This window comes from Abramis brama, assembly GCF_963993115.1.
Source record: "Abramis brama genome assembly, chromosome: 11".
NCBI lineage: Eukaryota > Metazoa > Chordata > Actinopteri > Cypriniformes > Leuciscidae > Abramis > Abramis brama.
The window spans coordinates 12,997,905-13,015,663 of record NC_139973.1 but is presented as its reverse complement, the minus strand read 5'-3'; the positions used below and the strand labels follow the sequence as shown (position 1 = coordinate 13,015,663).

At 39.1% G+C, this 17,759-nt stretch overlaps 1 protein-coding gene across 1 annotated transcript; it reads left to right on the top strand.

The window, feature by feature from the left end:
• Nucleotides 1-1,574: 1,574 nt before the first annotated feature.
• LOC311092741 (uncharacterized protein) lies at nucleotides 1,575-17,539 on the top strand (the record flags this gene model as incomplete). Its single annotated transcript, XM_084129687.1, has 6 exons — nucleotides 1,575-1,681; nucleotides 3,155-3,235; nucleotides 7,990-8,037; nucleotides 8,911-9,187; nucleotides 9,312-9,411; nucleotides 16,899-17,539. 6 exons carry the CDS (start codon nucleotides 1,575-1,577, stop codon nucleotides 16,946-16,948), a joined length of 663 nt encoding a protein of 220 aa, XP_083985813.1. The 3' UTR covers nucleotides 16,949-17,539.
• Nucleotides 17,540-17,759: the final 220 nt, after the last annotated feature.

Sequence of the window (17,759 nt, the reverse complement as noted above, 5' to 3'; positions counted from 1 at the left end):
GGGCTTGTAATTATGCATAATTTACTGTTATTACTAGAGTAAGGACTGTAGGATGTGTAACAGGATGTGTGTGTGTGTGTGTGTGTGTGTGTGTGTGTGTGTGTGTGTGATTTATGAGGACAGAAGTTTGTATAATGACATGGATATTACACTGTTATTACAACGTGAACGTTATTTATGAGGACATTTCCTGAGTCCTCATATTTCAAATGGCTTTAAAAAACATACTAAATAGTGTTTTATTAAAAATGTAAAAATGCATAAGGTTTTCTGTGATGGGTAGGTTTAGGGATAGGTTTAGTGTAGGGGGATAGAATATACAGTTTGTACAGTATAAAAACCATCAATCAGTGGACTGTGTGGGCCCTATTTTAACGATCTGAAACGCAAATGTCAAAGCGCAAAGCGCAAGTAACTTTGTGGGCGGGTCTTGGCGCTGTTGCTATTTTCCCAGCGGGATAAATGACTCTTGCGCCAGGCGCAAATCTAAAATGGGTTGGTCTGAAGTAGCTTCATTATTCATAGGTGTGGTTTGGGCGTAACGTGAAATAAACCAATCAGAGCGTCATCTCACATTCCCTTTAAGAGCAGACGCGCTTTGTTCTAAAGCGGATTCCTATTATAACGGCGGATTTGCCAGACGCGCGCCAGGAGCGGTTCACAGCCAAGGAGAGCAACGCTCTCGTCAGGGACGTTGGGGATGGAGAAACCCACCCAAATTAACTTCGGTTAAAAAGGCGTATGATAATTTGGGTAAATGTGTAAGCTAGATGTATGCTTTTATAATAAATTGTCTATCTATCTATCTATCTATCTATCTATCTATCTATCTATCTATCTATCTATCCATCATAATAATGTATGATTTGCAAAAATGAAAACTGCTGCTTCTGTGTAGATGAGAGAATCAAAGTGTATGCGCGTTGTGCACACGCTACATTGATTATGGCCAAGCATGCGCCCTTAAAATAGCATATGAATAACATGCGCAACGCGCCACTGACTTTAAACTATTTTTTCCTGGTTAGTGGCGCAATTGTTTTCTAAACCTGCAAAATAGCATGAAGGAACGTTTGCGCCGGAACACGCCTCCTTTTTTGCGCTGAACCGCCCAGGGAGCGCAAGTTCATTCCCTAGTTTAGCGACGTGCTTCTGTGGAGGGAAAAGCGCGCTTTGCGCGGGTGCAAAATAGGAATGATACATGCGTCAGTGTACAAAGTCAATTGCGCTGGGTGCAAGATAGGGCCCTGTGTGTGTGTGTGCGTGCGTGCGTGTGTGTGTGTATTCTGACATACTACTCATTTGACATACTGCTTTTTGCATTCTATATATTAGGAAATCTATAGGCATATTCACATATTGTCTTCCATGATTAGTACAGTACGTTGCTCTCAAAAGCAACTTTGCAGGCAGATTGAAACAAATTTACCTTGCATATAGCTCAAAACAGCCTTTTGTAGACTGCATGTGATGCAGTACATTCACATAAAGCACAGAGCACTTAGCTGTCTGTCATTTGGCGTTACTGCAAATGGTAATATATTAAAATGCAGCTATAGGCTTGTAAGGTCAGCATGAGGTCAAAGGTTGAGTATGCTGCTAGTAGTAACCTCTGCTTTCTCATCCCACGTCCTGAAAAGATCAGTCTGGATAACAACATCTGTCAAAATTGGGTTCTTCTGTAGATTAGGAGGTGTTCCCTATCTCAAAGACCATCACAAATCCCCCTTCCAGTCATAGAATGCACCCCCGTTCCCTACAGGTTGCTCTCTGCCAGATTCCCCTCTTCCATAGATTTGGTGAATTATTTATTTTTGGGAAACAAGACGCAACGCTCCACATGATGTTGAGCCTCCTGAGTCTATTTCATGCTTTGCAGGAAGCAAGGAGCCAACTGGACATTTAATCACTCAGTCGCTTTTTAAAAAGAGGACAGCGTAAGAGCTTTGCATAAATTATAGAGAGAAGTAAATGCACAACTGGGGTTGATTTATTTATTTATTTTTTCCCACAGATTGGCTAATTATACCCTTTAAGAAAATGGGTAATCCTGGTCCGATCCAGTCTGACTGTCTCTGGCTAGATTGCGAATCTTCATCCTTCCTTTCCTGCATCCATTGGTCTCTTTTTCTATCCTTCCTTAATTTTACCCCTCTGCAAACCCCTTTTTTTTTTCTTTTTTTTTTTTCTCCTCCTAAGTAACTTTAATTGTCCTGGGAAAGTCATGGTTGGCCCCAGGGCACAAAGCTCTGCATGCTTTCTAATGAATGTTCCAGCGAGGGGATTATGAGCAGCCATGATGTAAGAAGTTGTGACAGAAAGGGCATGATTTTTCTTTCTGATTTGAGTGAAATGAGGTAGAGCGCAATATGAAACCATCAAGATCAATGGTTCTAACTTTTATGTTTGGTTGATAATTTCATTCAGATTTATAGATTATCCCTTAAGGTTTGTTTTTTGGGAATCAAATCTATAACCTTTGCATTGCTAGCACTTGATATCAATATCTTATTTATTATATGTTCAGCAAGGACAAATAAAATTGATCAAAAGCGACGATTTATTTTTCAAATAAATTTTACATAAACTTTCTATCAAACAACCCTAAAAATAAGTATAACGGTATCATAATCAACATTCATAATAATAAGAAAAGTTTATTCAACATTAAATCAGCATATTAGAATTATTTCTGAGGATCATGTGACACTGAAGACTGAAGTAATGATGCTAAAATTTCATCTTTGCCATCACTCATTTAAATATATTTCATTAGAAAACTGTTCTTTTAAATTGCAATATTTCACAATATTACTGTTTTTATTTTTTATCTGCATTGATAAAAAAAAAAAAACAGTAATAATGTGAAATATTGGTGATCATGTGGTGATCATAAGAGACTTATTTTACAAACAGTCACATCTTTCATAAACTCTTTAAACTCTGTCACACTGTAACTTTCGCTTTAAGATAATTGAAGAGGCATGTTTGGCAACTGATCCCGATCAGATGTGATTTGCTTAAAAATCTTTTACAGTGTTTCTCAACATAATCACGTGTCAGCTAAACAGAACATTTACAGTATGTGTGTCAGCGATCTGTGTTCTCTGTCTATGTATTTGCAATGTTTGTGTGCATGTGTGTGAGTGTTCAGTGCCTTCGAGGGTTACTGGAGGGATCAGATGAGGCCTGAGCTCATGTCTGGAAGAAAGTGGAGTCTGGAAAGAAAAGAAAAGTAAGACAGTGAGAGAGCAGAAGAAATGGTGAGCACAAGGAGAAAAGTGTTCTTCAGCAGCAAGTCGGATCAGAGCAGAGATCAGCCATGAGCAAAAGCTCCATTCCATCGTGCTCTCTGAATCCTGTTCTGTGCTGGGCTCCAGACAGCCTGCAGGGCCCCCCACGCAGACAAGCAGGAGTGTGTGTGTGTGTGTGTGTGTGTGTAAGAGAAAGATGGAGAGGGAAAGGAAATTAGGTGCACAGCCAAGCAGCATGCAACAATGTGTGTGGGTAGTACTTTAAGCGTGTGTGCATGCGTGTGTGTGTGTGTGTGTGTGTGTGATGTGGTTAAATTGTACTCAAGTTGCCAATGTAAGTGACTAACATCTGTGATGTGCATATACAGGCATCTTTCTTTTTTTTTCTTTGCCTGTAGTTCGTTCATTCGTTCCTTTAATTATTTGTTCCTTCCTTTCTTAATTACTTCTGTTTATTTTTTTCTTTCTTTCCTTCCTTATTTCCTTCTTTGTTCATATGTTCTTTTGTTTGTTCATTCATTCGTTCACTTTGTCAGTTGGTTTCCTTTATTTATTTGCTTGTTCAGTCCATCCTTCTTTTCTGTATTTCCTCTTTCTGTTTCTTTCATTTTGTCTCTCTGACATTCATTAATTCGATCATGTGTTCATTAGTTCATTCACTTTTTCTTTGATTCCTTTAATTGTTCATTTGTTCCATTTTTCTTCCTTCTGTCTTTCTTTTTTCATTCCTTCCATTCTTTTTCTTTCTTTATGTCTGTTTCTTTGTTTATTATTTTTTTCATTTCTTTCTTTCTTTCTTTCTTTCTTTCTTTCTTTCTTTCTTTCTTTCTTTCTTTCTTTCTTTCTTTCTTTCTTCATCCTCTGTCTGCCTGTCCAAAGCTTGTTTATTTACTTTTCCTTCCTTCCTTCCTTCCTTTATGACATTCATTCATTCATTCATTCATTCATTCATTCATCCATTCATTCAGTGTTCATTAGTTTATTGCACTTTTTCTTTGATTCCTTTAATTGTTCATTTGTTCTGTTTCATTCTGTTCATACGTTTCTTTGTTTGTTAGTTAATTTCTTCATGAATTCGTTCTTTCTTTCTTTCTTTCTTTCTTTCTTTCTTTCTTTCTTTCTTTCCTTCCTTCCTTCCTTCCTTCCTTCCTTCCTTCCTTCCTTCCTTCCTTCCTTTCTATATGACTTTCATTCATTCATTCGGTCATGTTCGTTTACTTTTTCCTTGATCCCTTTAATTGTTTATTTTTTTCATTTATTTTTCTTTCTTTACGTCTGTTTCTTTGTTTATTATTTGTCCACTCATTCGTTCCTTGCCTTCCTCCTGTTATTTCTTTTTCTCTTTGTTTGTTTTTGTTTGTTTGTTTGTTTGTTTGTTTGTTTGTTTCTTTCTTTCTTTCTTTCTTTCTTTCTTTCTTTCTTTCTTTCTTTCTTCCTTCCTTCCTTCATTCCTTCATTTCTATATGACTTTCATTCATTCATTCGGTCATGTTCGTTTACTTTTTCCTTGATCCCTTTAATTGTTGATTTTTTTCATTTATTTTTCTTTCTTTATGTCTGTTTCTTTGTTTATTATTTGTCCACTCATTCGTTCCTTGCCTTCCTCCTGTTATTTCTTTTTCTTTTTGTTTGTTTGTTTGTTTGTTTGTTTGTTTCTTTCTTTCTTTCTTTCTTTCTTTCTTTCTTTCTTTCTTTCTTTCTTTCATCTTCTGTCAGCCTGTCCATAGCTTCCTTTCTTTCCGTCTGATTATCCTTCCTTCCTTGCTTACTTCATTCTTTCTTTCTCATCGTTCTTTCTATCCCTCATTTCTTTCTCATTTTGTTGGTGGGTTTGACAGTGAACGCGGAGAGTATCGATCCTCCCTATAGCAGCGGAGGCAACCGTAGCCCCTGGAGGAGACTGAAGGGCAGAGAGAGCTTCCTCAGCTCTCCATGTATTCACCTGCACTCAGCTGCAGCCCTCGGCACTATCAAGACAACCTGTCACTTCCCCACACTCATCTTCCTCCAGACTCATTACAGTGTAGTTGACTAAAGAGCACAATTACTCAATTCTTAATTCTACAATTTAAGGACATTGTGAACCAATTAAATATTTATATTGTAAAATTAAATTAAATTAAATTATCATTTTGGAGAATTTAGAGGTCTCTGGGATCTCTGCTCTATAGCATTCTGGTTCTTCTGCAGTGGCACATCGGTACCCCCCCCATCCCCCACCCCCCAACACTCCTCACTTATACTGTTTGATCTCTCAAATATGTCAGAAATGTTTCCATACTCCCCTATGATGGCAGCAGCACCAGGGTGAACCTAATCCTATAAGATATGGAATTGAATTGAAAAGCCCAAGGAGGTGAAAAGCTGCTTTCTGTAAAGAGGGAAAGGACAGGCTGATTGGAGGGGAGCTTGTCCTGTGGAGAGCAGGGGATGCCAGATTGTGGAGAAGAGCCTCGCAACAGAGATTCTGTTATATAAAGTGTACTGATGATTGAAAAGGTTTGGGTGTGGGACTTATGTCACGGCTGTCAAGTCCATGTAATGTTGACAGGCCGGGGCCTTTTTACCTCTTTCCCCCCTCCTCCAACCCATGCTTGACAGCGCAGCGTGCAGAGTGTGGGAAAGGGCGGCCCAGGCACGCGCCAGATAAGATCACACAACAAACTGCCGGGGCCTCTCCAGGGAGTGCCGCGCATGCTTTCAGAGGCAAACAGGCTCCCGCTGGCACGTAGAGAGGGCCCCCCCCAGGGCCTGGACACACACACACGCACATACACTGGCTCGCTGTTGTAGGGGCCCTTGAGAAGAGGGACGTGTATGTCATCTCTCATTTCCCGTCCACTCACCCTCCATTTCCCCCCTTCTCAGTGTGAGTCATTTTGGTTAGCAAGTCCAAGCATTTTTCATTCACTGTTTATCTTTGAATGGGTCTTTTGACTGTTACTGTGTTGTTTTGTTTGTTGCCATCCGTGGACCTCTCATCCGACTTCCTGTCCTGATCTATTCAAATTGGTTTCCTTTTCTTCTTGTGCTGTTCGTCTGTTTTTTCCCCAAAGACTTCAAGAATGGTTTCACTGAAAAAAAAAAAAAAAAAGAGAGAAAAAAAGCTTCATGCCTGTGGTAAGTAAAGAGATTTTTATTGCTTACCTGCTACATACTTGGCAGCTGTATACTCTTCACAGAGATTGTTCATTTTTCCATAGGCGTAGTGATTTTTAACAATAACTTGACCTTTAAAAACCATCTGGAGCTCCAGTTTGTTAATTGATAGTATATGCATGTTGAATCTATCAATATTTATTATTTCCAGTTAATTTTAGGAAAACCATTTTGAAACCCACAATTCGTTGTGAAGAACTACAATACCCATGATCCTGCAGAGAAATATCCATCCAATCAGAGAAATGCGGCAGACACATTTCCCATGAAACACTGTGATTGCCATTTTCAAGTAGGCCTATTTATACATTTCTACACTGTAAAATATTATATGATCAATAAGTTCTGGCAACATATATTTTTACATTGCTTTAACTCTTAAAAATAAGGTAAGCAATTTTAAACTTTTTTTATAAGTTATACAAAATTCAACTCTTTTTTTAAAGTCTAATGTAATTTAAGTTGAAATGACTTGAACAAACAAGTTGATTGTACTTAAATTTAAGGCAGCAACTGTTTGTTTTTTTCTTTTTCTTTGTTTTTTCAGTGCTGATTATTTTGCAATAAACTATTGTTTCTATATTTATAACAAGCAACTTTCAATAAATAGTTTTATATTTTCCATTGTTTTTAATTAAATTACGCAATTTACAATGCTTATATATAGGACTGTGGTACTTTCACTAATCAAATATGCCAAATTCCTTTGATTTGTTTTGTCTGTCTAATTTAAAAATACGTTTTACTTCAAACTTGTTATTCACCTCAAGGATGGTTGAAAATGGTTGAAAAATCTATATACAGTATATAAAAAAAATACATAGAGGTGTAAAAGGCGAGGAAAACTGTTATAAATAAGTGTATATAAATAAACGTATTCCATTCAATACTGAAAAGTATTGTAATTGAAACAAATATTTATGTGTGCTATATACAGTATTTTATGCGTTAGCTTAGCAACATGCTAATGTACAACTATATTGAAATGTGGAGTGGAGTCTTCTGTGCAAAATGTGAAGTTGCTGCCAATGTAGAGTGTTTTAAATTTGGACAGTTATGAGGTTCTATGATGGTTAAGATACCTTTGTAGAAAATCAGCAGTGAAGCAGCTCACTAGGTTTTGGAAGATTCAAGGATTCACTGTTATAGTATGATGTGTAAACTTGACGGGGGAAGAAATCAATCCATCTGCCCGTCGTATTCTTCCATCTCTTCTCATCCACAGTCTCACAACTCATATATTTTCACCCTTTCTATCAAGCTATGTGTTGTGTTACGCTGCCTCACCATCCTCCTCAACACACGAGCGAGCAACACAGTTACTATTACATTTTACTAAGACATTTTGTCATATTTATGTAATTCATATTTATGCAGATTGTAAATGCTACTGAGTATGTTTTTAGGCATTCGTTTGAGAAGCAACCATAAAATGTGCGTGTTGGTGAACGTTTCCCTGGTGTCTCTTTGTGAATGTCTAAATACTCCTCCAAAACAGAATTAGGAGGCAGAGGTCAAGAGAGATACTCTTATCCCAGAGCTACGCACTATCTTTCTCTCTCTCTTTTTCACACAGACAAGGAGCTCACTCGTACAAAGGGAGTTTGAGAAGCTATTCTCCCAGGTACTTTCTCCTTATGGCAAACACTGCACACCCACACACACGCCTACTTGCGAAGATACACACAGGCCAAAATAAAGACCAACACACAGACTGACAGGCACATATACAAGGAGTTACGTATCATCGAATGTGAAAGCTTATTCAGGGCACACACAATTTGAGCATTCACACGCTTGATTCTTGCCGGCATGTCAGAATAGATTTCCTTCCCTTTAACTAAATATTTACATAGGTTTGGACAGGGGTCAGATTGGTGAAAACAAAATAGACAGTTTTTTTCCCTTGGAAGACAGCTGCCCACATAGTAGGATCTTTAAGGCATTTGTATGCTTGTATAGATATTAAAGGTATAGCTCACTCAAAAAGGACAATTCTGACATTATTTATGCACCCTCATGTTGTTCCAAATGAATATGTTTTTTGTTTTTCTGTAATGTTGAAAAAAGCAATATTGGACCCTATTGACTTACACTGAAGCTATTGGACCCTATTGACTTCCATAGAACAAGCTTTTGGGTGTCCCTTTAAATACTGATTTGTGTGAGTTTGAGCTTGAATTTGAGGTAACAAAGACTTTAGTATGGACAAAAAAAGTTTAAACATTCATTAAAAATATCTTCTTTTGTGTTCCACAGAAGCAAAAAACAGCATATGAGTTTGGAACAACATGAGGGTAAATAATGAAATATTTTTCATTTTTTAAGACAAAAACAGCATGTTAGGTACAAATAGTAAAATAATTTAATTAACTAACGAAAAACTACAATAAATTAGACCAAAAACTGCGGACTCCTCACCAACTGTCACAGTGAGGCTTGGTTTGAGAAACGTGGGGTCAGTGGAAGGTCTGCTCTAATGGGTGATCCTGTGCAGGGTAATTGGGGCCCTGCAGATCAAACGGGAACCTTCATTAGCAGAACTCAAGGGGCCACTAATCCAACAAGTTCACACACACCGGGAGAACAGAACGGATGGGGTTGATGAGGGTGTAAGTGTGCAAAGGGGGTGCATTGCCTGGCGCCCGCCTCGGCGAGCAAAACATCTCACCCATAGATCAAAGACCCTCAACATCTCTGAGCCGTCCTGGGAGGAGAAAAAAAAAAGGAGAAGAAAAGCAGAGAGAACTAGGTCTTCTTGTGACTGGCACAAGGTAATCCACCTCGTGCTTATAGATGAGCCGGGGACTTATGGCTAGTAAATTCATTCTCATTTTACTGTAATAGTACTGTAATACTGAAGGTTTGTTTCCTTACTCATGCTCTTTGATCCCAAAGGAAGCAGAAACCAAAGTCGCAATGAAGAGGAGTGGAGTGATGACAGGAGGTCTGACTCCAAAATCGGCTCCTAATTATCCCAGAAGTTACTGTGTCAGAGGTAAGAGAGGGCTACAGCCCCTTCCTCCGTTTCCTGCCTTTGTTGCTGTTTTGGGGCACACGGAATTAGCACCAAGCTGATTTCCAGCCCTCTTTTACGTTTTTCTCCCAGGGCCGGGCTTGCCCGGTCATCTGGAGACGTTTTCATCTTGACCCTGACCAAGGGGGGTTCAGGAGCCTCGCTTAATTGCCAATTTGTGATTCAGTTGAGTCCCATTGCAGATGGGCACTCAAGTAAGAAATGATTTGGCCCCCTTTCATCAGCTGCCCCACCCTGCCACCCACCCCATTATTTTCCTCCCTTCCTTGCTCGGGTGTCTCTTTCCAGTTTCTCTTTTTCCTCCTCTTGTCGTCTCCTAACCCATGTTTTAAATCAGAGCTAATGGGTGGTCTGTCGTCTGCGAAGGCAGTTTTTGGTTTCCCAAGCCCTGTGCTTTTCCGTGCTGAGATTCTAATTGCCAAGAGGGTGACCTCCTCGTTCCTTTAAAATCACACCATGCAGAACGTTTATTTAGGAGGCACAGGGGAGAGGAAGAGGCAGGGCCACGTGGCCTTGGCCGCCACTTCAAAGCCTGGTCGCAGAGAGGAGGAGGGAAGAGGCGATGTACAATGATTGCTTGGGAGAAACCGAAAAAGCACAACAGTGGCATGAGAAGATCAGCAATCCCGCTCCACCGCACACAAACGCCAAAAGCACATCATTTGTTTAGATTTACTGAAAATTCTGTCAGAAGTGAGCAAGTGTTCTTAATGATAGTGCCAGACAGCCACCTGTTTCATGGACTTTCACAGTCACAGTGGAGTGAAGACCTTCTTGATGTTTATCCCAGATGAGTCTAACAGATGGAGAGGGGGAAACGGCACAGGATGTTGTACTCACTGATCAATTGTCAAAGTGGGCGTTGCATGACTCATTTTTGTCAGATATGAATATTTTTGTCTGGACAGAAATGAAATGGTACAATCTCAATATCTTAAAGCCAGGTCATGTTACAAGTAAACTAACATTCAAAAGTCTGGGGACTGGTTACTGCCGTCTCATCATCCTTCAGACTCATCATCCTTCAGAAATCATTCTAATATGATGATTTGATGCTCAAAAATATTTCTTATTATTATCAATGTTGAAAACAGTTGTGCTGTTTTAATATTGTTCTGGAAACCATGATACATTATTTATACTGTTTTGAGGATTCTTTGATCAATAGAAAGTTCAAAAGGTCAGCATTTAGTTTATTGCAATCCTGCTGAATTAAAGTTTTAATTCAAATTAATTTTAGTGACTCCAAACTTTTGAGCTGTAGAGTTTATATTTCAGATTTTTTTTGTCTTGGTTTAAATAACCACGTTCAACATCAACGAGAACTGGCAAGGGACTGAACATAACAGGGAGTATAAATACACAGCATGAAATGAAGAAACTAACTAGACAGGTGGAGGAAGATTAACTAATAAGGGACTAACAAGAACAGGTGCAGACAAGACAGAACATAATTGTGACAAGTAAGTACATGTTAATTATTATTACTCAGTTCTTAAATGTGTAATTACACTGTAACACGGACACCTTAAAATAAAAAGGGTAACACTTTATTTTACAGTTCCCTTGTTACATGTACTTACCATAGTAATAACAGTAAATTATATATAATTACATGCAACTAACCCTCAACCAAATCCTAATCCAACCCTAACCCTATAGTAAGTACATGTAGTTGCTTAATATTACTCAGTACTTAAATATATAATTACACTGTAACAGTGACACCTTAAAATAAAGTGTAACCATAAAAAGTAACTCAGACTATTTCTAAGTGTATTTACATGCAAGTACAATGTCAATTTGACTAAATCAATAATTGCCCTTTTCTGATGCTCTAGTTTGACTGATATTGTACCTGTATGGTTTTTGCGAAGTTGGACTAAGAGATCTACATAATGTCATTATATCTAATTTTCTTTCAGCCTATTTACACGTTAATAGCATTACAATTGGTCTTGTCATTGTGCCATCGCTCCGAAAGTCAGAGGCATCGTGTGACATGTATTGAATAATATCAATTCATTTCTGATATGAACTTGAACAGACAGATAAAGATTGTACACAAACATCATCCTGTTTGATTATAACTGCATAAATAACTTAATAACTTTTAGCCACTTACAGTCTTCATTTTTGGGTCATCACATGTTCATTTACACAGTACAAAGGTTGAATACATGACATTTTGTTGAGTGTCATTAGAAAGACATTTACTACATTTAAACACACTTCCTCTCAGTACAAATAAACAACACAGCTATAGTTTCCCTCCTACACACCAGACAGACTCGATCCACTTCAGCAGGTCTAAAAATACGCACAGACACGCCTGCACACACTCGTACACTCACCCTGGACGAGAGAGGGTTAAAGAGCACAACGTGGGTTACACACACACCCCTCCCTCTATATCTCCACACCGGTGCGAGTGCCAAGGGCGGAACACCACCCCTTCAAACACACACACACACACATAAATACACACACATACACACATGTACCCTTGCCACCCCCCTTCCCTCTCTCTTCTCCTCTCCTCCGCCAGGCTGTGCTTCTGACGCTCAGTACTGGCTCAGGCCCCACCGGCCACAGGCTGTGGAATGTGTGAGAGCCATGTGTCAAATCCCCAGACTGTGGGAAAGTGCTGCTCTCTGCTGAACTCTCCCCCTCTCCTCCCTCCCTCGCTCTCTCTCTCCACCGCTTTCTCCTCTGGCACTCTCCCGGCGACCGCCCTGCCCCACGTCGGCCGCACACAGGAAATGGAGGGGGCTGCCAAAAGCGCGTCGCCTGGAACTATGACTTCCGAAGAACGTTTTCACGCCAATAACACCCCCCACCCCCCACCCCCCACCCCCACCCCAGCCCTTCCCTCCCCTCCTTCTCTCTTCTCTCCCACCCTCCTACTCAGTCTTCTTGGTGGGGACATGAACTGGGCCTAAGGAGTAGAGCTGTGTTTCTTTATCGCTTTCTGTTGCAAGTGCATTCATGTATTGTATGCTTTTAAAAAAGGAAAATCTTTTTAGCACCAGGATGTATTTATTTATGTATGTATTTATTTATTTATTTATTTATTTATTTATTATCACTTTCAAAAAAAGTCTTCTTCTTTTAACACCAGGTTCGTTTGATTGATTGATTGATTGATTGATTGATCGATCATTTAAGACATAACTAAAAAGTTTTTATCAAGAGTATCTTGATCTTTCAGATTTATTTATGTATTTGTTTGTTCATTCTTTCGTTCATATGCTCACTTTTTTAAAAAGTAATCTTCTTTGAGCAACAAGGATCTTGGTTTATTATTTATTTATGTGTTTGTTTGTTTGTTTGTTTGTTTGTTTGTTTATATACTTATTTATTTCCTGCAAGAGCATATTTTATATAAAAAATGTGATTTGATTTATTTGATTTGATTTGTAGTCTTTGAAGGATGCTACATGTCATGAGATTGTGAATTCCTGTCACCTAAACAGACTGATTGACAGATTGAGACTTAAATTCTACAGACAAGAGTGACAAGGCAGGCAGTAAAACACAAACAGAGTTGTTAAACAATTTTAAGTTAAGTTATTAAAGAAAAAAATAATTACAATAACTTAAAACAATTAATAAAATTTGAATAAAATAATAATAAAAAAATTATCTTCTCTAGCCACACATGGGCAGAACAGTGTAATTTGAACCGAGACTGTATAAAATATAAATAACTGTTTATAGATAGAAAGGATGATGGAAAATGAAAGGTCTTGTTGTAGAAAGCTGGACAACATGTCACACATGTGAGTGTGGGTTATTGTTCTCCTGGTCACTTGTTCACAGAATCGCTGACAAACGCAGCAAATGAACGAGAAGAGTGTTTGCCGTTCCCTTATCTAGAAATATTTCTAAAAATACCACTGTACACCTGCCACAGACCAGCCATACACTATGCCTTATGAACACACACACACACAGATTTAAAGCTAATGACATCAACAGCCGCTGTTCATGTGCAGGGTCTTCTAATGATCCTCCCAGTAAGTGTGTGGGAGGGCAGAGGTCAAAAGGGGCCAACTGATCCTGCTCACTCGGTGACAAACAATAACAAGTGCAAGTGGCAGCACTCACTCAAAAATGCTGTTAACTACTATCTTGGACAGCTCACTCATGGCATTTCAATGCGCATATGGTTGTCAAAGCCTATAGGCTCAGTTCTGAATGAACAGAGGTGCATGAGTCTTGTCAATTTTGGGGGGCAGCCGTGACAGTGAAGTGTTCTGGAAAGCATCCACCTTCCTGTTTGGCAGTGTGGCATTTCAAAGGCTGCTGAATTGGCACAATAAGAATCAGTTCTCTGTGTAATGTTTGAACACAGTCACAGCAGTCCAACGTCAGTCACTGGACCTAGAGTTCTCACTGGTAACTCCAACACCACTCCCAACCGTGGGAAAAACTCGAAGACTATATCTACCTCTGTTTATTTAATGGGCCAGTGCCACCTGCCAGTTTTTTTTTCACAGGCTTTTCAAAAGTTAGACATTCAATCTGTGCACTTTGTTTATTTCCGATTCCGATTCCGGTAGATTTAAACAGGCAAGCTGAAATATAATGGATGAACTCAAACTTAACTGAGTAGGCACAGTTCATAAGCCACTGAATCGAAACTTACGGTCACACTTTAGTTTAGGGTCCAATTCTCACTATTAACTTACTTTTAATTACGACTTTTGCCTCAATAAACTCCTAATTACTGTTTATTAATAGTTAGTAATGTAGTTGTTAAATTTAGGTATTGGGGAAGATTAGGTATGGAGAATAAGGTCATTCAGAATAAGGCATTAAAATGGGCTTTATAAGTACTAATAAACAGCCAATATAGTAATATGCATGTTAATAAGCAACTAGTTAATAGTGAGAATTGGACCCTAAACTAAAGTGTGAACCAAACTTACAATATGAACATTCAAAGTGACATTCATAACAAATGTCTGATAAAGTTATAAAAAACTAAAAAATGCTTCCTGAATGGTGTTAAACTCAAATTAACACCATTTTTTTAATAAACAAGGGATTAAATAGGCTGTTAATTTACTAAAAACATGTAATCAAATTAATTATCCAATATGCTAATTAATCAATCGAATTAATCACATAGGCCTACCGAATTAATATTTGCACATTTTTAACATGCTTAATTTGTCATTTTTAGCAGTTGTACATTAAACAGATTATTGGAGTATGTTTTACAAGAAATTGTTTTTGTTTTTTCACTGTTGTTTTTCATATAATGATAAATAATATGATTAGTTATAATATAACTAAATTAACATTTTAAATTGACATTCCCTTTGTTTTTCTAAACAACGAATCCCAAACCAGCTTACATATATACAGCTCATCCACCATCAACTCCACTCGGAACTTCACACTAAGCCTCATATATTATGCTTATGAAAATTGTGTTAAAGATTATTTGACCACACTTGGTTGAGCACAAAGTCCAACTGAAGATCAGGAGGTCTGGGTGGTATTTAGAGGGGAATTTGTGATCCAACTGGGAACAGCTGTCCTGACCTCAAGAACATGCCATACAAATGTCCCTAATAGTTTATGCCTTATTGCAGCAATGCGGCTAAATGCAGGCCTGGTGTGCCATGTGGAAACTGAGTATCCAACAAACAAACAACATTCCTTGTGTGATGGCACACAAGATGTTTTGAATATGCTGTAAAGATGCCTATTTGAATTGTTTTGTTTGTTTTTTGATTTTTTTTTCTATTAAGTTATGGTCACGAGAGATAGCTGTGAGTTGTTATGCCACTCTCCCACCAAGTCACTTGCAAGTTCTCAAAAACGTCTGGGGGACATATGGTTACACGTGGTTTAGCACTGCAAGGATGATCAGCTGTTTTTCCTATCCCTCTGTAGCACTGTCTTAGGCATCTTACATTACGGACATTGTAGTTTATTTCTCTGGTCACATCTGCAGTCCTCATGTAGCAGGTGTATGACATGTTCACACAGGTGATCAGAGACCCTGCATCTTTCTCCTGGTGTTTTTCAGAGTCAGTAGAAGGGTCTCTTTATTGTCCTTAGTTATTTTAACTGTGCCTTTAATTGTCTATCGCCTGTAAACTGTTAGAGCCCTATTTTAACGATCTAAGCGCATGGTCTAAAGCGCACGGCGCAAGTGCACTTAGGGTGTGTCCAAATCCACTTTTGCTAGTTTAATGACGGGAAAAATGGTCGGCACACCCAACGCATGGTCTAAAAGGGTTGTCCCTATTCTCTTAATGAGTAATGGGTGTATTTTGGGCGTAACATGCAAAAAACAATCAGAGTGTAATTTCCCATTCCCATTCCCTTTAAAAGCCAGTTGCGCTCGCACCATGGCGGATTCGCTATTTACATGGCGGAATTGGCAAGCAGAAAGACTGAACGCTTCTCCAGAGAGGAAACGCATCTGCTCGTGCGCGAGGTTAAAGCGCGCAAGCAGACCATCTATGGAACAAGCCGGATTTCACCACATCTTTATGTACACAATATTAATCTTTTACATTGTAATCCTTTTATTTTAATATTTGCCTAGTTTGTGTGCTGCTGTAATAAGCAGATAGGCCATAGGCTCATATTACTAACGCGCTCTTAAATAACAAAAAAATTTGTCTAAAGTCTAAAAGCATCTAAAACCTGGTCTAAAGTCAATGATGCAGTCTATTTCAGTTCCTCAAAATAGCAATGCGCCAACAATGTGCCCAAACACACCTCGTTTTCAGACCAGCAGCCCATGGGCGCACAAATGGGCGCAAATGCATTTGCTATTTAAACAACATGGCGCAGGATGTGAAAATGATAACTGCGTCAGGCTGAAACTAGCAAAAAACACTTGCGTCGCATTGCGCCAGGGGTATGATAGGGCCTTTAGTGTCTTAAGGACTGTGCATTTGCAATAATTGGTTATGGTTCATTGAACAAGCATGAAAAACATTGTTTAAACCCTTTCCAATAAAGATATAAAAAGCTTATTTGGATTTTACATAATTATCTTTAATATAAAGTATACAGAGGAAAAAGAAAAAGAAAAAGGGGGAAAAAAAATATAGGCCTATATACCGGACAAATATTGCGCTGAAAACATTAATAACAGCTTGGCTTTAACTTGTCAATACTGGCAAACAACCATGGTAAGCGGGATAATCCACGGCATTTTTGCATTAAACAATTCGAATATTTGTCGGGTGGTTCTTTGCCTTGATGTCATGCATTAAAATCATTGTAATTGTGGATTATATTGCTCAATGTATCACTGAATATGCTAAAATTTTATTGAACTACTCCTGCTTATACTCTGAAGAGAATAGAGATTCATCTTAAAAAGATTATGCAATGATAAAGAGCTGATCCAGTGCCAGCAAAAGTGCCATTGTCCTAACCAAAAACCTATTCTTATTCTTGGTTACCTGTAGCTAACGTCCACTCTAAACTGCCATCTGCTGTGCTGAGCCAGTGCCAGTGAGAGAGCAAGTGAATGGAGGGACAGTGAAGGGGTAACTTTGGGGCACGCTGAGGCACAGCATGAACCCTCTTCTTGCACCCGGGAAGTTGAATAACTACCATATGCCCCACATTGGCCTGGCATTCTCCCATCAACTCTGGCCTCAGAACATTTTGCCAGCTTTCAGCCACTTTTCCCACACTCTACCCCATAAGAAAGGCCATTGGGATTTCCCATAGGTCGCCCGCCTGGTCTGCCACTAGCCACCTCCTCACCCCCAGCCTCCTGGCGTAATCCTCCTTGGCACCCACGACCGGGCTCAATTCAATCCCAATGACTGGCTCACAAAAAAGGCCGGGCTGGGCCGGAGACATGGGACCAGGCGCCTGTGTATTGAACCCTCTGTGGCCCAAAACGCTTACGCCCGCCATACAATAGCTGAAAAAAAGAGAGGAATGAAACGCTTGTCTGTCGCCGTCAGCCTTCAGTTGGTGAGACCTGCTGGGGATACAATGTGAGAGTGAGCGTGTGTATGTGTGTGTGTCAGCATGCTGACAGCTTTTCTGAAGCGGTGTGTCATCCGTGAGGAGACACGCTGGCGGAGCACGAGCTTGCGCCCTCTTTCGCACACATCTTCCCTCAGGATGGTTGTTGTAAAAGTGCCACCTTTAACTGCACAGTAACACCAGTATATAATTGATGAGTAAATGGAATTTTGAATCTTGTGTTTTGTCTATAATCTAGATATAAGCTTGATGACATCATATTATATTTAAATCATACAGTTGTGGTCAGAATTATTGGCACCCCTGGTAAATATGATCAAAGATAT